This window comes from Rhinoderma darwinii, chromosome 3 (assembly GCF_050947455.1).
Source record: "Rhinoderma darwinii isolate aRhiDar2 chromosome 3, aRhiDar2.hap1, whole genome shotgun sequence".
NCBI lineage: Eukaryota > Metazoa > Chordata > Amphibia > Anura > Rhinodermatidae > Rhinoderma > Rhinoderma darwinii.
Window position 1 is genome coordinate 399,282,927 of NC_134689.1, and position 23,136 is coordinate 399,306,062.

General features: G+C 45.6%; 1 protein-coding gene across 4 annotated transcripts in view; it reads right to left on the reverse strand.

The window, feature by feature from the left end:
* Positions 1-19,221: 19,221 nt before the first annotated feature.
* Positions 19,222-23,136, reverse strand: part of PLPPR2 (phospholipid phosphatase related 2) — a 42,990-nt gene continuing 39,075 nt past the window's right edge. For all 4 annotated transcript variants that reach the window (XM_075859075.1, XM_075859077.1, XM_075859074.1 and 1 more), the window contains one exon: positions 19,222-22,078. In XM_075859075.1, the coding sequence (XP_075715190.1) occupies positions 21,976-22,078 (103 nt within the window). In that variant the 3' untranslated portion in view covers positions 19,222-21,975. The remainder of the gene's footprint in view (positions 22,079-23,136) is intronic.

The window sequence follows — 23,136 nt, forward strand, 5'->3', positions numbered from 1 at the left end:
TGCAGAGGCATAATCCCACGTTTAACTGGAATACTGGGGATCTTACTAAATGGGGTAATGAATGCATGACTTCCTGTTTTTCTATTAATTTGGTTTCTCTCGCTGAGGAGGTGAGCACTCTACCTGAGTTTATTCAGGACTTCGCTGATGTTTTTTCTAAAAAAAAACCTCCGAAGTGTTACCTCCTCATAGAGAGTACGATTGCGCAATCGATTTGGTACCAGGAGCTAAACTCCCTAAAGGTGTTAAGGATCTGCCAGGCACAGCTTCTGTATCCACGCCCATAGGTAATCAGTCTGCACCTGCTTCTATGTCTGTGAGACTGACTCCATCTTCCACCACTCAGGATGGCACTCTTAGGAGTGGGAGAGCCTATCACAGCCTGGCCAGACGGAGCTAGCTCCCGCCCTCTGTCTATTTATACCTGCCTTTCCTGTTCCTCCTTGCTTGTGATTCTTCTCTGTTGGTTTCCTGGCCCTGCTGCAGCTTCTTGAACTACTTGTCCCTGCTTCGTATTGACCCTGGCTTACTGACTACTCTTCTGCTCTGCGTTTGGTACCTCGTACACTACTGGTTTGACTCGGCTTGTTCACTACTCTCCTGCTCTGCGTTTGGCACCTCGTACTCTCCTAGTTTGACTCGGCTCGTTTACTACTCTTCTTGCTCACGGTGTTGCCGTGGGCAACTGCCCCGTTTCCCTTTGTTCTGTGTTTCCTTGTCTGGTTGTCTGTCGTGCACTTACTGAGTGTAGGGACCGTCGCCCAGTTGTACCCCGTCGCCTAGGGCGGGTCATTGCAAGTAGGCAGGGACTGAGTGGCGGGTAGATTAGGGCTCACTTGTCTGTTTCCCTATCCCTGTCATTACATAATCACAAGCCCATATACCTACTCTACCCTGGTCCCTCACACCACTATGGACCCCCTTGAGACCCTGGTTCAGCAAATGCAGGGTCTCTCCCTACAGGTCCAGGCCCTGGCTCAGAGGGTCAACCAGCCTGATGCTACCATGGTAGTGCCCCTCACCTCACCTCTTGAATCCCACCTCAAGTTGCCTGACCGGTTCTTAGGGGACCGGAAGACTTTTCTCTCCTTTCGGGAGAGTTGCAGGCTCTATTTTCGTTTAAAGCCCCACTCCTCAGGTTCTGAGAGCCAGCGGGTGGGTATAATTATGTCCCGGCTCCAGGAAGGGCCCAAGAATGGGCCTTCTCCTTGGCTCCTGACGCCCCTGAACTTTCCTCCGTTGATCTTTTCTGCTCTCGGACTCATTTATGACGAGACTGACAGGACTGCCTTTGCCGAGAGTCAGCTGGTGACCTTACGTTAGGGTAAGAGACCTGTTGAGGATTATTGCTCTGACTTTAGGAAGTGGTGCGTAGCTTCTGGGTGGAATGACCCTGCCTTAAGGTGCCAGTTTAGGTTGGGTCTGTCGAACGCCCTGAAAGACCTGCTAGTTAGCTATCCCTCTTCTGACTCCCTAGACCAGGTTATGGCTTTAGCGGTACGACTTGACCGACGTCTCAGGGAATGACAACGTGAACGTTTATGTGTTTTCTCCTCTGACTCCCCCATGATGCCTCCCGAGGTTCCGTTGCTTTGTTCTTCCACGGAAGACTCGGAGGTACCTATGCAACTCGGGGCCTCCGTGTCCCCTCAACAACGTAGAGAGTTCCGCAGGAAGAATGGTCTCTGCTTCTATTGTGGGGATGACAAGCATCAAGTGAACACCTGTCCTAGGCGTAAGAATAAGCAGCCGGAAAACTTCCGTGCCTAAGTGATCATCGGGGAGGTCACTTGGGCGCACAGGTATTTCCCGTAAATATGAAACGTAATAAAATCTTGCTTCCCTTTCAGGTCTCTTTTGGTGGTAGGTCTGCTACCGGCAGTACCTTCGTGGATTCAGGGTCGTCTGCTAATATCATGTCTGTGGAATTTGCTATGTCTCTAGCTATGCCTTTGATTGATTTGCCTAAACCTGTCCCGGTAGTGGGTATCGACTCCACTCCTCTTGCTAATGGTTATTTTACTCAGCATACCCCTGTTTTTGAACTCCTTGTTGGCTCCATGCATTTGGAGCAGTGCTCTGTACTGTTGATGCAGGGATTATCGTCCGATTTGGTTTTAGGCCTTCCCTGGTTGCAGTTGCATAATCCCACGTTTGACTGGACTACTGGGGATCTTACCAAATGGGGTAATGAATGCTTGACGTCATGTTTTTCTGTTAATTCTATTTCTCCCACTGAGGAGGTGAACACGCTACCTGAGTTTGTTCAGGACTTCGCTGATGTTTTCTCTAAGGAGGCCTCCGAAGTGTTACCTCCTCATAGAGAATACGATTGCGCTATCGATTTGGTACCAGGAGCTAAGCTCCCTAAGGGTAGGATATTTAATCTCTCTTGTCCCGAACGTGAAGCCATGAGAGAGTATATCCAGGAATGCCTGGCCAAGGGTTACATTCGCCCCTCTACTTCTCCGGTAGGTGCTGGCTTCTTCTACGTAGGGAAGAAGGATGGTGGTCTTAGGCCATGCATTGACTACAGTAACTTGAATAAGGTCACTGTAAGGAACCAGTATACCCTTCCTTTGATTCCTGATCTCTTTAATCAGGTTCAGGGGGCCCAATGGTTCTCTAAGTTTGATCTACGGGGGGCGTATAACCTTATCCGCATCAAAGAGGGGGATGAGTGGAAGACTGTGTTTAACACGCCCGAAGGTCATTTCGAATACCTCGTCATGCCCTTTGGGTTGTGTAATGCTCCCGCGGTCTTCCAGAATTTCATAAATGAGATTTAAGAGATAACCTGGGGGTATTTCTTGTAGTGTACCTTGATGACATACTTGTGTTTTCCAAGGACTGGTCTTCCCACATTGAGCATGTCAGGAAGGTGCTCCAGGTCCTTCGGGAAAACAAACTGTTTGCGAAGACCGAAAAATGTGTGTTTGGGGTGCAGGAGATACCATTTTTGGGTCAAATCCTCACTCCTCATGAATTCCGCATGGACCCCGCCAAGGTCCAGGCTGTGGCGGAATGGGTCCAACCTGCCTCCCTGAAGGCATTACAGTGCTTCTTGGGGTTCGCTAATTATTACAGGAGATTTATTGCTAACTTCTCGGTCATCACTAAGCCTCTTACGGACCTCACTCGCAAGGGTGCTGATCTCCTCCACTGGCCTCCTGAGGCTGTCCAGGCTTTTGAGGCCCTTAAGAAGTGCTTTATCTCGGCCCCGGTGTTGGTTCAGCCCAACCAAATGGAGCCATTTATCGTGGAGGTTGACGCGTCTGAGGTGGGAGTGGGGGCTGTCTTGTCCCAGGGTACCAGGTCCCTCACCCATCTCCGTCCCTGTGCCTACTTCTCCAGGAAGTTTTCGCCCACTGAGAGTAACTATGATATTGGCAACCGCGAACTCTTAGCCATTAAATGGGCATTTGAAGAGTGGCGCCACTTCCTGGAGGGGGCTAGGCACCAGGTAACAGTCCTTACTGACCACAAGAATCTGGTTTTCCTAGAATCGGCCCGGAGGCTAAACCCGAGACAAGCTCAATGGGCGTTATTGTTTACCAGATTCAATTTTTTGGTTACCTATAGGGCTGGGTCTAAAAATATTAAGGCTGATGCACTGTCGCGTAGCTTCATGGCCAGCCCTCCTTCGGAGGAAGGTCCTGCTTGTATTTTGCCTCCAGGTATAATCATTTCCTCTATTGATTCTGATTATTTAGTCTCTGAAATTGCTGCTGATCAAGGTTCAGCTCCCGGGAACTTTCCTGAGAACAAGCTGTTTGTTCCCCTGCAATTCCGGCTAAGGGTACTTAGGGAAAATCATGACTCCGCACTATCTGTTCATCCAGGCATCCTGGGTACCAAGCACCTTATTGCCAGAAACTATTGGTGGCCTGGGTTGCCTAAAGACGTTAAGGCCTACGTCGCCGCTTATGAGGTTTGTGCTAGGTCCAAGACTCCCAGGTCCCGACCAGCGGGCTTACTACGTTCTTTATATAAAAAAGAAACTGGTTATGGCTAAACCATACCCAATAAACATACCCAAAAATGTAATATACATATAGCACGGTGCCATTTCTGAAAAGGATATACAAAACAAAAAAGAACAAAATCCAGAAATATATCAAAGCACTCTCAGGTAAATACAAATTTGTAAGAAATTATTTTTATTTAAACCTCCGAATATTTTCGGATATATAAATATATACATACAAATTTTTTTTTTAAAAAATCTCCTGACCAAGAAAGGATAACATGTGATCTAATACACCTTCATATATTAATTAAATCACTTATATGATAAATATACATATGTTCTCCCTAAGCATAGGGACAGACAATTCATTTGGAACAATCGCTGGGTTATGTTCACACTTGCGTTTTTTAACAAAATGTATTTTTTATCCTCAAGGTGGCCACCATTCACATTTATAACAGATAGAAATATTTTTTTCGGTAAGAATCTCCTATATAGTGTAATTCCCGTCCTGGGAGATTGGCCATCCCATAACACATAAGCTGATTTAACGGCAGATTTTTTATGTTGTTTTACTCTTCCCTCCTATTTAATACGACCTTGGATTTTGAAGGGGATCAATAGTAGTAGGCAGTCTATTAAATAGACCCAAAGGTCTGAATATATCCCACTCGTTCCTTTTTATTCAAAAGCGACCAATTTTCCAAGATTTTATATGGTAACTTGCGCTTTTACCTCTAATTTTCCGGTGAGCATCTGTGATCCATGTGCGGGAGCAGTCAGTTCACGGGCGGAACGAAAAGGCTTTCCAAAGGTAAGTTCCAAGCTGTATGGTCATATGTTTCTCAACACCCTTAAAGCTCCACCGCAACGTCAGATTACTTTTTATTTTCTTCTGTGTATCCACTTATTCCACACCGTACACCAAGAGGCACAAGGTCCGGGAGGGCAAGAGCATATTCCGGCAGTAAGGTGAATTCCAATTCACATGGTATCCCCTTCCATATGATGTCTCCAAATTTAGTCAGGGATTTGCAGGGCCAGGTTTAGACGTCACTACCTGCCCAGCTTGATTAGGTCAGCTGACGCGTTTCATCCCTGAACGGGATTTCCTCAGAGCCGTTTAGCAAGTGTAGCCAAAGACATTGTATTTATAGTGTCCCAACATTCTTTATTGGTTCCTCGATTGCAAGTGTCAAGAGGATTTATTTTATATATGTATAGATTATATACAATCATCTTTACACAGTACATTTAATTGTAACTTATATTTGATTTGAAAAAAAAATTTTTTTTTATACGTTTTATTCAGAACAAATAGATAAATCATTTTATTATCAATCTATATCTATAAGATATTATATTTAACACAATGGTGGAGGATCAGTGGTATGTCTTCAAAGTAGTTCAGATAGTCAATTGGGTCCGATACTAATAGCATGGGACAGCGTAATATCTGATAATAAATTTGCTACAGATTGTGTATTTATTACTGACCCGTAGGGAAACAATAAAAATTCCCCCATGAGTCTATTCTAACCATATAGCTAATTTCTCACTTTTTATATAGCCTTATGCATAAATTAAATTATACAGTATCTCAGGGAGGGCAAGGAAATAGGTCCCATGCCTAAAAAGGCAATAGAACCCGTGTCCCCACCCACCCCGAAAATTGATGGCCTGGGTTGAATAAAGACGTTAAGGCCTACGTCGCCGCTTGTGAGGTTTGTGCTAGGTCCAAGACTCCCAGGTCCCGACCAGCGGGCTTACTACGTTCTTTGCCCATTCCCCAGAGATCTTGGACTCATATCTCCATGGATTTTATCACCGATTTGCCTCCATCTCAAGGCAAGTCGGTGGTGTGGGTTGTAGTAGACCGCTTCAGTAACATGTGCCACTTTGTGCCCCTCAAAAAACTACCCAATGCTAAGACGTTAGCTACCTTGTTTGTCAAACACATCCTGCGTCTCCATGGGGTCCCTGTCAATATTGTTTCTGACAGAGGGGTACAATTTGTTTCTTTGTTTTGGAGAGCCTTCTGTAAAAAGTTGGAGATTGATCTGTCCTTCTCCTCTGCCTTCCATCCTGAAACTAATGGCCAAACCGAGAGGACTAATCAGTCTCTAGAACAATATTTAAGGTGTTTTATCTCTGACTGTCAATATGATTGGGTCTCATTCATTCCCCTCGCCGAATTTTCCCTTAATAACCGGGTCAGTAACTCGTCAGGGGTCTCCCCCTTTTTCTGTAATTTTGGGTTTAATCCACGGTTCTCCTCCGTTTCACCTGGTAGTTCCAACAATCCCGAGGTAGAGGTCGTTCATCGGGAACTGTGCACAGTCTGGGCCCAGGTTCAGAAGAACCTAGAGGCGTCTCAGAGCATACAAAAAACTCAGGCAGATAGAAGACGTTCTGCTAACCACTTGTTTATGGCCAGGGATCTGGTGTGGCTATCGTCAAAGAACTTGCGCCTTAAAGTCCCGTCCAAGAAGTTTGCTCCCCGGTTTATAGGGCCGTACAAGGTCATTGAAGTCCTCAATCCTGTCTCCTTCCGACTGGAGTTGCCCCCATCTTTTCGAGTACACAACGTGTTTCATGCCTCCCTCCTTAAACGCTGCTCCCCGTCCTTGGCTCCCTCGAGGAAACCTCCTGTCCCCGTTCTCACCCCTGAGGGGGTAGAATTTGAGGTGGCCAAGATTGTGGACAGCAAGATGGTCCAAGGCTCCCTCCAGTACCTGGACCATTGGAGAGGATACGGGCCTGAGGAGAGGACTTGGGTACCCGCCCGGGATGTTCACGCTGGGGTATTGGTCAGGAGGTTCCACCTTCGTTTCCCCAATAAACCAGGTCCATCTAGAAAGGGTCCGGTGGCCCCTCATAAAAGGGGGGGTACTGTTAAGGATCTGCCAGGCACAGCTTCTGTATCCACGCCCATAGGTAATCGGTCTGCACCTGCTTCTATGTCTGTGAGACTGACTCCATCTTCCACCACTCAGGATGGCAGGCTTAGGAGTGGGAGAGCCTATCACAGCCTGGCCAGATGGAGCTAGCTTCCGCCCTCTGTCTATTTATACCTGCCTTTCCTGTTCCTCCTTGCTTGTGATTCTTCTCTGTTGGTTTCCTGGCCCTGCTGCAGCTTCTTGAACTACTTGTCCCTGCTTCGTATTGACCCTGGCTTACTGACTACTCTTCTGCTCTGCGTTTGGTACCTCGTACTCTCCTGGTTTGACTCGGCTTGTTCACTACTCTCCTGCTCTGCGTTTGGCACCTCATACTCTCCTGGTTTGACTCGGCTCGTTTACTACTCTTGTTGCTCACGGTGTTGCCAAGGGCAACTGCCGCGTTTCCCTTTGTTCTGTGTTTCCTTGTCTGGTTGTCTGTCGTGCACTTACTAAGTGTAGGGACCGTCGCCCAGTTGTACCCCGTCGCCTAGGGCGGGTCGTTGCAAGTAGGCAGGGACTGAGTGGCGGGTAGATTAGGGCTCACTTGTCTGTTTCCCTATCCCTGTCATTACAAAAGGTAGGATATTTAATCTCTCTTGTCCTGAACGTGAAGCCATGAGAGAATATATCCAGGAAAGCCTGGCCAAGGGTTACATCCGCCCTTCTACTTCTCCGGTAGGTGCTGGCTTCTTCTTCGTAGGGAAGAAGGATGTTGGTCTTAGGCCATGCATCGATTACCGGAACTTGAATAAGGTCACTGTAAGGAACCAATATCCCCTTCCTTTTATTCCTGATTTCTTCAATCAGGTTCAGGGGGCCCAATGGTTCTCTAAGTTTGATCTTCGGGGGGGCTTATAACCTTATCCGAATCAGGGAAGGGGATGAGTGGAAGACTGCGTTTAACAAGCCCGAAGGTCATTTCGAATCCCTCGTCATGCCCTTTGGGTTGTGTAATTCTCCCGCGGTCTTACAGAATTTCATAAATGAGGTTTTAAGAGACTACCTGGGGGTATTTCTTGTAGTGTACCTTGATGATATACTTGTGTTTTCCAAGGACTGGTCCTCCCACATTGAGCATGTCAGGAAGGTGCTCCAGGCCCTTAGGGAAAACAAACTCTTTGCTAAAACTGAAAAATGTGTGTTTGGGGTGCAGGAGATACCATTTTTGGGTCAAATCCTCACTCCTAACGAATTCCGCATGGACCCTGCCAAGGTTCAGGCTGTGGCTGAATGGGTCCAACCTGCCTCCCTGAAGGCTTTACAGTGCTTCCTGAGGTTTGCTAATTATTACAGGAGATTTATTGCTAACTTCTCGGTCATCACTAAGCCTCTTACTGACCTTACTCGCAAGGGTGCTGATCTCCTCCACTGGCCCCTGGAGGTCCTTAAGAGGTGCTTTGTCTCTGCCCCAGTGCTGATTCAGCCTAACCAAATGGAGCCATTCATCGTGGAGGTTGACGCGTCCGAGGTGGGATCTCCGTCCCTGTGCCTACTTCTCCAGGAAGTTCTCCCCCACTGAGAGTAACTATGATGTTGGCAACCGCGAACTCTTAGCCATTAAATGGGCATTTGAAGAGTGGCGCCACTTCCTGGAGGGGGCTAGGCACCAGGTAACGGTCCTTACCGACCACAAGAATCTGGTTTTCCTAGAATCTGCCCGGAGGCTAAACCCGAGACAAGCTCGATGGGCGTTATTTTTTACCAGATTCAACTTTTTGGTTACCTATAGGGCTGGGTCTAAAAATATTAAGGCTGATGCACTGTCGCGTAGCTTCATGGCTAGCCCTCCTCCTGAGGAGGATCCTGCTTGTGTTTTGCCCCCAGGTATAATCAGATCCTCTGTTGATTCTGACTTAGCCTCCGAAATTGCGGCTGATAAAGGTTCAGCTCCCGAGAACCTTCCTGAGAACAAGCTGTTTGTTCCCCTGCAATTCCGGCTAAGGGTACTCAGGGAGAATCATGACTCTGCACTATCTTGCCATCCAGGCATCCTGGGTACCAAACACCTCATTTCTAGAACCTATTGGTGGCCTGGGTTGCTTAAAGACGTTAAGTCCTGCGTCGCTGATTGTGAAACTTGTGCTAGGTCCAAGACTCCCAGGTCCCGACCAGCGGGCTTACTTTGTTCTTTGCCCATTCCCCAGAGACCTTGGACCCATATCTCCATGGATTTTATCACCGATCTGCCTCCATCCCAAGGCAAGTCGGTGGTGTGGGTTGTAGTAGACCGCTTCAGCAAGATGTCCCACTTTGTGCCCCTCAAGAAACTACCCAATGCTAAGACGTTAGCTACCTTGTTTGTCAAACACATCCTGCATCTCCATGGGGTCCCTGTCAATATTGTTTCTGACAGAGGGGTACAATTTGTTTCATTGTTTTGGAGAGCTTTCTGTAAGAAGTTGGAGATTGATCTGTCCTTCTCCTCGGCCTTCCATCCTGAAACTAATGGCCAAACTGAGAGGACTAATCAGTCTCTAGAACAATATTTAAGGTGTTTTATCTCTGACTGTCAATATGATTGGGTCTCCTTCATTCCCCTCGCCGTATTTTCCCTTAATAACCGGGTCAGTAACTCGTCGGGGGTCTCTCCCTTTTCTGTAATTTTTGGTTTAATCCACGGTTCTCCTCCGTTTCACCTGGTGGTTCCAACAATCCCGAGGTAGATGTCGCTCATCGGGAACTGTGCACAGTCTGGGCCCAGGTTCAGAAGAACCTTGAGGCGTCCCAGAGCATCCAAAAGACTCAGGCAGATAAGAGACGTTCTACTAACCCCTTGTTTGTGGTCGGGGATCTGGTGTGGCTGTCCTCAAAAAATTTGCGCCTTAAAGTCCCGTGCAAAAAATTTGCTCCCAGTATATAGGGCCGTACAAGATCATTGAGGTCCTTAACCCTGTCTCCTTCCGGCTGGAGTTACCCCCGTCCTTTCAGTTACACAATGTGTTCCATGCCTCCCTCCTGAAAAGATGCTCCCCGTCCTTGGCTACCTCGAGGAAACCTCCGGTCCCTGTTCTCACTCCTGAAGGGGTGGAATTCGAGGTGGCCAAGATTGTGGACAGCAGGATGGTCCAGGACTCCCTCCAGTACCTGGTCCATTGGAGAGGTTACGGCCTGAAGAGAGGACTTGGGTACCCGCCCGGGATGTTCACGCCGGGTTATTGCTCTGGAAGTTCCATCTTCGGTTGCCCAACAAGCCAGGTCCACCTAGGAAGGGTCCAGTGGCCCCTCATAAAAGGGGGGGGGGTACTATAATGGATTTGCCTGACACAGCTTCTTTGTCGACGCCCGTGATTAATCAGCCTGCATCTGTGTCTAGGTCTGTTAGAGTGACTCGATCTGCTACCACTCAGGCTGGGAGGCTGAGGAGTGGGAGAACCTATCACAGCCTGGCCAGACGGAGATAGCTCCCGCCCTCTGTCTATTTATACCTTCATTTCCTGCTCCTCCTTTGCCTGTGATTCTGCGCTGTTTCCTGGCTCTGCTGCTCCTGCTTGTTCTATTGTCCTCTGCTTCAAATTGACCCTGGCTTTACTGACTACTCTCCTGCTCTGCGTTTGACTCGGCTCGTTCACTACTCTTGTTGCTCACGGTGTTGCCGTGGGCAACTGCCCCATTTCCCTTAGCTTCTGTGTACCCTTGTCTGTTGGTCTTTCGTGCACTTATTGAGCGTAGGGACCGTCGCCCAGTTGTACGCCGTCGCCTAGGACGGGCAGTGCAAGTAGGCAGGGACTGAGTGGCGGGTAGATTAGGGCTCACCTGTCTGTCTCCCTACCCCGTCATTACACTGGCAATGGGCTTACCCTCTTTATGTGGCAAAACCAGGACATCAGTGCAGGAAAATTGAGGGTACCCCAACCATTTGTGATCATAAGAAAGAGCCTAGTGTGTTATTTATAAAGTCTTATAATTGATTCACTCTTCTCCTGATCTTCAGAAGTTTCTGGAGACTAACGAAAAACTGGAGCAGATCTTAGTGCCACAGTCATGATCCAACATGTCAGTACATAACAACACTGCATCTTAGTCCTGACGTGTGTGTGTCCACATCTGAACACCATTTTAAGGTTTATATTTACATGTAGTCTACATAAGTCACTCTGCGAATAGTTGACATTACTTTTCTTATACCGATCCTGTTACAGCCTGTGTTATACACCGATCAGCCATAACGTTAAAACCACCGGCCTAATATTGTGTTGGGTGCCCTCGTGCTGCCAAAAAAGCTCTGACCCGTCGAGGCATGGAGTCCACAAGACCTGTAAAGGTTCCTGTGATATCTGGCCCCAAGACGTTAGCACATCCTTTAAGTCCTGTAAGTTGTGGGGCGAGGCCCCCATGGATCGGACTTGTTTTTCCAGCACATCCCACAGATGATCGATCGGATTGAGATCTGGGGAATTTGGAGAAATGTCAACACCTTGAACTCTTTGTCATGTTGCTTATACTATGACTGAACATTTTTTTTGCAGTGTGAAAGGGGCATTGTCCTGCTGAAAAAGGCCACTGCCATTAGGGAATTCCATTACCATGGAGGAGTGTACTTGTTTAGTAAGTGGTACATGTCAGAGTAACATCCACATGAATGCCTGAAGCCAAAGTTTCTCAGAAGAACATTGCCCAGAGCATCACACTGCCTCCGCTGGCTTCTACCAATATTGAATTCTGATGCCATCTCTTTGCCAGGTAAGCGACGCACCCGGCCATCCACATGATGTAAAAGAAAATGTGATTCATCAGACCAGGCCGCTTTCCTTCATTGTAGGCGTTTTCAACAGTATACAGTGGTCAACACTCTGACCGGTCTAAAGCTTCACAGCCCCATATATAGCAAGTTGCGATGCTCTGCGTGTTCTGACACCTTTCTATTATAGCCAGCAGTAACTTTTCAGCAACTTGTTTTACAGTATCTCTTCTGTCAGATCAGACCCGAAAGGCTAGCTTTTACTCCCCATTCGCATTATTGAGCTTTGGGTGCCCATGATTCTGTTGAAAGTTCACCGGTTGTGCTTCCTTTGACCACTTTTAGTAGGTAGTAACCACCGCATACCAGGAACACCCCACAAGATCTGCCATTTTGGAGATACTATGACCCAGTCTCAGCTAGACAATCACAATTTTGCCCTTGTCACAGTCGCTCAGATCCTTACACTTGTCCATTTTTTCTCTTCCAACACATCAACTTCAAGAACTGACTATATCACTTGCTGCCTAATATATCCCCCCCCCCCTTTTCAGACGCTTTTGTAACCAGATAATCAATGTTATTCACTTTACCTGTCACTGGCTTTAATGTTATGGCTGAACAGTGTACTCCAGAGCTGCACACTGTTCCATCTAAGCTGTGCGGCAGGATGGCCGGGCAGATCAGAAGCAGATTTCCTGAAATATCCTCTTAATGATCTGAGAGCGCTACTGAATAGCTCTACCCGATCATAGATAGAACTGTGTGGCTACTCAGTTACAGCTCCTCGGTCCTCTCTATCCCCTCCCTGCACTCATATGATCAGTGCAGGGAGTAAACAGGTAGCTGAACAGTGATCCTTTACTGTCCTAGACCAGTGAAGTGGCTCTGTCATATGGGTACAGTGTTTGACTCCATTATATGGGCACTGTAAATGGCCACTGTTGTTGGCACTATAATATGGGCACTGTGGTTGGCTCTATTATATGGGTCCTGTGGTTAACACTATTAAATGGGCACTGTGGTTGGCTTTATTATATGGATACTGTTGTTGGTGCTATTATATGGGCACGGTGGATGGCTCTATTATATAGGCACTGTAGTTGGCTCTATTATAAGGACACTGGTTGGCTCTATTATATGGGCACTGTGGATGGCTCTATTATATAGGCACTGTAGTTGGCTCTATTATAAGGACACTGTAAATGGCTCTATTATATGTATACTGTGGTTGGCTATTATGTGGGCACTGTGGATGGCTCTATTATATAGGCACTGTAGTTGGCTCTATTATAAGGACACTGTGGTTGGCTCTATTGTATGGGCACTGTAGTTGGCTCTATTATACGGACACTGTGGTTGGCTCTTTTATATGAGCACTGTGGTTGGCTCTATTATAAGGACACTGTGGTTGGCTCTATTATATAGGCACTGTGTTTGGCTCTATTATACGAACACTGTAGTTGGCCCTATTATATGGGCACTGTGGTTGGCTCTATTATATAGGCACTGTGTTTGGCTCTATTATACGAACACTGTGGTCAGTGGCGGATTAAGTAGACCATGGGCCCTGGGCTGTTACCCAAACTTGGGCCTCCCTTCCTCACCACCGCCCTGCCGCGCCGTAACTATTTTTAACACTACCTTTTTGGGCAAGCATTAACAGTGTTACGATTTCCCTTGTCACAGCGCGGTGTCCCTACATACTGACAGTATCACACTGTGCAGGGACACAACCTCCTGACAAGGGAAATTGTCTATCAGTCCTGGACTGCAGAAAGACTTTTTGTGAAATACAAGGATTTCCTACAATAAACATGTCAGGAGAGGTGACAGATTCTCTATAAATCTAGTGACTCACAGGTGACGACGTCTCAGATTCTAGTAGTTTTTTTCCTCTTTTCTTCTCCATCCGGTCCAGCGCTCATGACGACTTCTCCCGACCATGACTCATTTCTGCAGAATTTGCCACTCAGACGTCTCCTCACTTTTCCAACATTTCCACACCTATAAACGAAAATAAAGTTATCATGGTGCCACATACTGTACCCTTAAATATAATAGCACCAAACACTGCGCGCCTGAATATAATAATACCACACACTGTAAAACACCACATACACACAGCCCCCTGTACATAGTGCCACACACAGCCCCTGTAGATATTACACACCCCCATAGATATCGCCATACACAGCCCCCTCTATATATCACACATCCCCCCCGTAGAGAGCGTTACACACAGCCCCCTATAGATAGTGCCATACAGCCCCCCTGTAGAGAGCTCCACACAGCCCTCCCCCTCTTGTAAATAGCACCAAAAAGCCCCCCCCCTATAAAGAGCGCCACACACATACCACTGTGGATAGCACTACACAGCCCCCCTTTGTATATAGTGCCACACAGCGCTCCCCCTTGTATATAGTGCCACACAGCGCTCCCCCTTGTATATAGTGCCACACAGCGCTCCCCCTTGTATATAGTGCCACACAGCGCTCCCCCTTGTATATAGTGCCTCACAGCACTCCCCCTTGTATATAGTGCCTCACAGCGCTCCCCCTTGTATATAGTGCCTCACAGCCCTCCCCCTTGTATATAGTGCCACAAGGTTATGTACACATTTAAAAACTTTATATTATAATTATATATATATATATATATATATATATATATATATATATATATATATATATATATACAGTGGAGGAAATAAGTATTTGATCCCTTGCTGATTTTGTAAGTTTGCCCACTGTCAAAGACATGAACAGTCTAGAATTTTTAGGCTAGGTTAATTTTACCAGTGAGAGATAGATTATATAAAAAAAATAAAAAAAAATCACATTGTCAAAATTATATATATTTATTTGCATTGTGCACAGAGAAATAAGTATTTGATCCCTTTGGCAAACAAGACTTAATACTTGGTGGCAAAACCCTTGTTGGCACACACAGCAGTCAGACATTTTTAGTAGTTGATGATGAGGTTTGCACACATGTTAGATGGAATTTTGGCCCACTCCTCTTTGCAGATCATCTGTAAATCATTAAGATTTCGAGGCTGTCGCTTGGCAACTCGGATCTTCAGCTCCCTCCATAAGTTTTCGATGGGATTAAGGTCTGGAGACTGGCTAGGCCAATACATGACCTTAATGTGCTTCTTTTTGAGCCACTCCTTTGTTGCCTTGGCTGTATGTTTCGGGTAATTGTCGTGCTGGAAGACCCAGCCACGAGCCATTTTTAATGTCCTGGTGGAGGGAAGGAGGTTGTCACTCAGGATTTGACAGTACATGGCTCCATCCATTCTCCCATTGATGCGGTGAAGTAGTCCTGTGCCCTTAGCAGAGAAACACCCCCAAAACATAATGTTTCCACCTCCATGCTTGACAGTGGGGACGGTGTTCTTTGGGTCATAGGCAGCATTTCTCTTCCTCCAAACACGGCGAGTTGAGTTAATGCCAAAGAGCTCAATTTTAGTCTCATCTGACCACAGCACCTTCTCCCAATCACTCTCAGAATCATCCAGATGTTCATTTGCAAACTTCAGACGGGCCTGTACATGTGCCTTCTTGAGCAGGGGGACCTTGCGGGCACCGCAGGATTTTAATCCATTACGGTGTAATGTGTTACCAATGGTTTTCTTGGTGACTGTGGTCCCAGCTGCCTTGAGATCATTAACAAGTTCCCCCCGTGTAGTTTTCGGCTGAGCTCTCACCTTCCTCAGGATCAAGGATACCCCAGATCGATGTCGATTGACAGTCATTTTGTATGTCTTCCATTTTCTTACTATTGCACCAACAGTTGTCTCCTTCTCACCCAGCGTCTTACTTATGGTTTTGTAGCCCATTCCAGCCTTGTGCAGGTCTATGATCTTGTCCCTGACATCCTTAGAAAGCTCTTTGGTCTTGCCCATGTTGTAGAGGTTAGAGTCAGACTGATTAATTGAGTCTGTGGACAGGAGTCTTTTATACAGGTGACCATGTAAGACAGCTGTCTTTAATGCAGGCACCAAGTTGATTTGGAGCGTGTAACTGGTCTGGAGGAGGCTGAACTCTTAATGGTTGGTAGGTGATCAAATACTTATTTCTCTGTGCACAATGCAAATAAATATATATCATTTTGACTATGTGATTTTCAGGTTTTTTTTAATATAATCTATCTCTCACTGGTAAAATTAACCTAGCCTAAAAATTCTAGACTGTTCATGACTTTGACAGTGGGCAAACTTACAAAATCAGCAAGGGATCAAATACTTATTTCCTCCACTGTATATATATATATATATATATATATATATATATATATATATATATATATATATATATATATATATATATTAGTATGTGTGTGTATCAGTGTGATAGATTGATTTTATTAAAAAATATTTTTACTTTTTGAGAAACGGCTGCTTTGTATCCTGTATCCGTCAGGTCAGCAGGACTGACAGGATCAGTGACACGCAGGCTCCACCTCAATTCTATCACATCTAAGATTATAATTTAGCGCAGGGCCCGTTTCACTGATCCCGTCAGTCCTGCTGACCTGACGGATACAGGATACAAAGCAGCTGTATCTCAAAAAGTGAAAATATTTTTTAATAAAACGTAATTACAAAGTTGCACCAAACACACATTTTTATTAAAAATAAATAAAAACGACGTGATTTTTGCGACGTTTTTTTCCGTAGAAAATGCAGGTTTCGTTTTTTATCGTTTTTATACACACCTTTTTTGCTATTTTAGAATTTTTATTCATAAAGTTTGAAAATAATAGTAAAAAAATAAGCTTTTTTACTTTTCAGCTATTTTTTTGGGGTAATAACATAGTTTTACCCTAAAATAAAGCTTTTATTTGTAATCGTCATTGTTTACCGTAAAATTTTATATATTACATGTCTATATTAGGGTAATTGGGTCAGTGCTAGCGTTACAATGATTGGCATGGGGAACGTTTTTTTTGGGGTGGGTATTTTATGTGTATTTATTATTTAATTTTTTTTTTGCACTTTACTATTTTTTTATTACTATGGTCTGTTCCTCAAAGGTCAAAAAAGACCTTTGGGGAACTTTATATATTTCTTTTCTTTCTTTTACACCATGTTTTTCCACTGTAACGGGCTGCACAGCAGCCCCAGTTATAGGGGAAATCAGCCCTCTCATAGTGACGATTGTCACTAATAGGGCTGTGCTGGGTCTAGTAAGACCCAGCAGCAGCCTGCCACTAACGGCACCCGGCAATCATGTGACCAGTCACATGATCACCGGGAGGAATAGAGACAGCGCCGCTGCTGCTGTCTCTATTCCTTTACACAGCGTTCATTGAGCGCTGTGTAAAAGAGATCAAAGACAGAAGCAGCGAAAGCTGCTTCTGTCTTCTCCTCAGGGTCCCCGGCAGTCACTGACAGCCGGAGACCCGACATTCAGCTGTCCGATCGCGCGGGCAGCAAGTTAAAACCCGAGCCGTAGAAAGTCTATGGCTCGGGTTTTAAGGACCCGTCCCTGACCGCTGGCGGTAAAAATACAGCCAGAGGCCGGGAACCAGTTGGGCAGGAGGATAAGCCAACTAACCTCAGCGCCGGTGACCGCCCGCTCGGCTCTTCTCTTCCAGCTTTGGAGTAACAGAACAGCCGTCCGTCGCTGTTCTGTTACTCAATGGCGGCGCCCGCACTGTCAGGGAGGCGTGTCCTACCCCTATCCCGGCCAATTCCCTGCTCCTCCCCATCTTCGGCAGTTAGCAGCGCTAGCGCGCTGAATAGGTTTATAAGACGATGTGCAGTTCGGGCTGCCATGGGCCCCCTGGGAGCCTCGGGCCCCGGGCAGCCGCCCGAACCGCCCATATGATAATCCGGTACTGTCCCCCAGCAGCGCTATGAAAATCTATGAAAATCTCTGAATCAGAGCGACGGGGGACTGGAATGTTTATTACAGTGACTACACTGCTAATAATATTTGGTCCCTACATAACCCCAATTGATAAATTCATTAAAAAACTCCCTACAAACACACAAACCTTTCTATAAATGTACAATAATAAATAGGACCACATAACAAAATAGCAGAGCCACAGTACAAGACAGAATAGATTTTAATAGAACCAGTTTTGTGCACCATTTACAAAAATGTCAAATGATACAAAACATGTGAATAGAAAAGTCAACACAACCTCAGAAGCCGTGTTGATAGACGTGTGTCACGCTGCTGCACCTGTCACAAGAGAGTGCGGGACTGACTCATCATGTACCATAAGACAGTGCGACGCTATACATCTGATATAAAGTAATCGTCCTCAATTCTGTGCTAAAGTGACGGAAGATGAACCACATATATCTAGGTATATACAACGCAATTTTGTGCAATGTCATATGAAGATTGTGAGCAATCGCATAATCTAATTCTCCTGATATAATCCCATCTATGACTCTGAGAGTCTTCAATCAAACAGTTCTGATCCTTTTCTAAAGTATGTTTCAAAAATAAAAAACTTCTTGGAAATACCAGAAAAAAAGGTGACACCTGACAACCAAGTTCCCAAGCTCTTGCTGTGGGCACAGTGAGGGAGCTGGAGAGAGCTGGAGGGAGCAGCAGTAGTGAGGATGCTGGGGCATACACAAAATCAAAGGACCCCATCACAAACCGCAGAATGATATATATATATATATATATATATACACATATATAAATATAGATATATTTAGCTATAGACATATATATTGTGTATATATCCACGCAGAGGTCCAAATCAACTGCTTCTCTTCACACACCCACTAGGAGGAGCTTACTACATACGGATTTAGACAGCTAACATTGAACTCATTGGGAGCTGTATAGATCTGAGCTCCTCCTAGTGGTGGCTGCAGGCAAATGCTAAAGCTGTGACAAGAAGCAGGGAAAGCAGTTTAGGTCCAGCCCCCTAGCATTAACCCCTTAATGACCAGCATATTTTAGACCTTAATGACCAAGCCATTTTTTTACGTTTTTCCATCGTCTCATTCAAAGAGCTATACACTTTCTATTTTTGCGTCGACATAGCTGTATAAGGTCTTGTTTTTTGCAAGACAAGTTGTACTTTTTAATAGCACCATTTTGGGGTACATAGAATTTATTGATTAACTTTTATTAACTTTTTTTGGGGGGAATAGAAAAAAAAACCAGCAATTTCGCCACACTTTCTTGCGTCCTAAATTTACACCGTTTACCGTGTGGTATAAATAGCACAATAACTTTATTCAGCGGGTTGTTGCGATTGCAACGATACCAAATTTGTATAGATTTTGTATGTATTACTACTTTTACACAGTGAAAACACTTTTTTTTCAAAATTAGGGGGGATTCACACGAACGTGATTTGGCAGCGTGTAGGCCGCGTGGTTTTCGCGCGGCACGCAATGCCCTATAGAAGTCTATGGGGCAGTACACACAGTCCGTGTATTTTGCGCAGCGTTTGTTCGCTGCGCAAAATACGCGACAGGTTCAATAACTCTGCGTATTTCACGCATCACGCACCCATTGAAGTCAATGGGTGCGTGAAAACCAGGCAGGTCGCACGGAAGCACTTCCGTGCGAACAGACTGAAACAGCGCACGAGCTGTCAAAAGGATGAATGGAAACAGAAAAGCACCACGTGCTTTTCTGTTTCCAAGCATCCAAACGGAGTGTCTTTGCGAGGAGCGAACCCCGACAACCGAAGCTAACTTCACCGGGTTCGGCCAAACTCGTTTTGGCCGAACCCGGCAAAAAAAATTCCGGTCCGCGACGTCGGGAGACATTCACTGTGCATGGTGCTGAAAGAGTTAAACTGTTTCAGCACCATGGACAGTGACTTGCGATCCCAAAATACATGAACCTGTAAAAAAAACCTAAGTTCTAACTTACAGATTACTCCTGTCTCCTTCCTGCAGTCTGACCTCCCGGGATGACACTTCAGTTCAAGTGACAGCTCCAGCCAATCACAGGCCAAGCACAGGCTGCAGCCAATCACAGGCTGCAGCGGTCACTTGGACTGCCGCGTCATCCAGGGAGGTGGGGCCCGATGTCAAGAGAGGCGCGTCACCAAGGACGCGTCACCAAGGCAACGGCCGGGAAGTTCTCGGTAAGTAGGAACTTTATCTTTTTTTTTTACAGGTTTTTCGCTGTTGTGTTCGGCATTCACTGTCGAGGGTGCTGAAAGATTTAGCTCTTTCAGCACCTTGGGCAGTGACGGGCGTTGACAAGCCTCATCTCTATGATGCCGGCTGCGCGAAAATCACGCAGCCGCGCATCAGACACGCATGACACACGCAGCTGTCAAATGGTTTTTGCGCTCGCAAAACGCCGCGTTGTTTGCGCGCGCAAAAACGCAACGTTCGTGTGAATCTGCCCTTATTTGTTTTTGTGTCTCCATATTTGAAGAGCCATAACGTTTTTATTTTTCCGCCGATGCAGTTGTATGAGGGCTTTGTTTTGCGGGACGACTTGTAGTTTTTATCGGTACCATTTTGGAGTAGATGCGACTTTTTGATCACTTTTTATCACATTTTTTTTAAGGCTGGATTCAAAGAAAACAGCAATTTTTGCATGTTTTTTTATTTTATTTTTTACGACGTTCACCGTGTAGTTTATAGTTGGGGTCGTTGCGGATGCGGCGATAACAAATATGTCTAACTTTTGTAAGGGGGAAAAAGTGTTTTTTTCATTTATTTTTTTTTCCACTATTTATGAAACTTTTTTTTTCACTTTTTTACTAGTCCCACTACGGGACTTCACTATGCAATACTCCGATAGCATTTATAATACACTGCAATACTTCTGTATTGCAGTGTATTATGCCTGTCCGTGTAAAACGGACAGGCATCTGCTAGGTCATGCCAGAGGCATGATCTAGCAGGCATTCACCACAGGCAGACCTGGGGGCCTTTATTAAGCCCCCGGCTGCCATCGGAGAAACAGACAATCTGCGATCTTCTCGCCGGGTGTCAGTTGGATGAGAGGGAGCTCCCTCCCTCTCTCCAAAACCACTCAGATGCGGTGCTCGCTATTTAGCACCGCATCTGAGGGGTTAAACGGGTGAGATCGATACTAATATCGATCTCACCCGGCAGAGCAGGGACGCCCCCAGCCCTCAGCTACCTCTGGTAGCTGAGATTAGGGAGATTTGACAGCTCCCTGCTCTGTTTACTTATTCCGATGCCGCGACGTAAAAAGTCTATGGCATCGGAATAAAGCCCGTTAGTGACCGACGTAGAAACACTATGGGCCGGTCACGAAGGGGTTAAAGGCTTGCCACCGGTTGGGTGGTAAGTCACTGAAATAGTTTTCAAATGGAGCGTCTCTTCATAAGGTTCCAAAATGTAATATCTGTTTCCCAGTAACGGCATGCCAAGCCATATGTAAATAAAAATAATAGAAACTTACATGGTGAACATATTATACACAGTTGCCGGTTCTTCATGTATTTATTATGAACCCCCCGCACCAATTGAAAGCGCATATTTGATATTCTATTCACATGGCAAGGTTCTCTCTTTTGCTCAAAGTCGCCCCCCTGCTGAGTAAATGTACTTTGTATGAACTGCCGAGTAAAGTGGGGAAAGGGAATTGACAACTATTCTCAGCACCATCTGGCTCACAAAAAGTTGTCACTTTGTAAGCTCAGTAAGGGCCTGTTCACATCAGCGTCTGGTTTTCCCATCATTACGTTCAACCTTTCCGTCGGAGGAACCGATGAACGGAAAGCCGAACGGAAACTATAGATTCCGTTTGCATTACCCTTGATTTCAATGAAAATTCTTCCATTGCAGTTGGTTTCCGTTTGTTTCTGTTCTGTAAAGTTTCCATTTTTTCAAGGAAACAATAGCGTAGTCGACGTAGTCAAGAATATAACCACTATAATACTGCCCCATATGAACAAGAATATGACTACTATAATACTTCCCCTATGTACAAGAATATAACTACTATAATACTGCCCCCTATGTACAAGAAAATAAATACTAGAATACTGCTCCCTATGTACAAGAATATAACTACTATAATACTGCCCCCTATGTACAAGAAAACAATTACTATAATACTGCCCCTTATGGACAAGAATGTGAAGTTGAATAGGTATATCAATGAGTAGCATTGCTGGGTGTAGTTATTATATACAAATAACAGGTGCGGATTACTGTCCTCCTACAAAAATTTGCAGCTGGATTTCAAAAACTACAAAAACATCAGCAGTAATACAAGATAGAAACAAACAGTCGTGTCTTTCACATGCATACTATGGCTGCTGCTCAGCATTCAGCTCCCTCCAGCTCTTGATAAAAGGGGTTTTGAGGGGGGGCTTGTGCCCTGATCTTCGCTGTGTAGGCCAGTAGACTCATACTTGGCTGGACATACAGTTTGAGGGGATAAGAACATCTGGGGTTACAGGAACAAGACACGGAGGAGGGTCAGGTGACATCGGTGGGTAAACTTCCAAGATCCTATTAGGATGCGATTGAGGGATGATGTCACAGTCGCTTGTACACTAGAAAATATAACAAAGTAATAGACGTTACCTTAGAGCGAGAACTGTCATAGTGGCTTTTATTATTTAGTAGAATCACCTTACAGACAATATGAACCAATGAAAAGGTCACAATAAGGGCAGCCTGTAACATACATGATGCTGCACAGGGCACAGTCTGCATACTCTCCTGGGCCTTAGGCCTACATCTGTAGCTCTCCAGCATCCTGCTCACAGTTTGGAGTCATCTATGTAACTTTAGCTTCTGAAAGATGAAACCTGGCCACATCTCATGTGATGCCTGGGCAAGGCACCATGCGACATGAAGTAAGCAGAGCTACTGCCTGCAGACAGTGATTTCTGCAATCAAGATGGTGAACAGAAGTTGGATGATTCTCTTTTTTTTTTTTTAAAGTTAGAGGTGGCATGTAGGGAAATATAGAAGAACATCGTTATAATGTGGGGGAGGTTAGGAGGTGGCGGGATTAATCTCATGTGTCTCCTGGAGTTTCCCTTTAATCCTTTTTCGTTGCTAATCTGTGGATTCACGTAGTGAAAGGGTATTTAAATATGGTGCCCGCTAACAGGCAGAGCGGGCGCCATACCCGCCGGGTCTCTGCTGTGTTGTACAACAGGGACCAAGCGGCAATGCTTGCGATCAGAAAAATGTCTGATCGCGCGCATTTAACCCCTCAGATGCCGGTGTCAGATGTGAACACTAGCATCTGTAGGGTTTTTATGGTCCCTTTCACTTCGGGCCGGTCACTGGCTCCCGCGTGGCGAGATCGCGGGAGCCGGTGTACTCCTCTAGCAGCTGGAAGCCTTGTGAACACTCCCAGCCCTGCTAGAGGAAATTTGCTATTGAGACCTGCCTGTAGCAGGTCTCAGTAGCAATGCACTAATTTTGCCATAGACTGCAATATTGTGATATTGCAGTCTATGGCATAAGTGATCTAATGATCGCTGGTTCAAGCCCCCTAGGTGGGCTAAAAGTTTTTAAAAAAACAAAACGTTTTAAAAAAAATGTTAAAATTCAAATCACCCCCCTTTCTCTAGATCACATATAAAAATAAACAAAA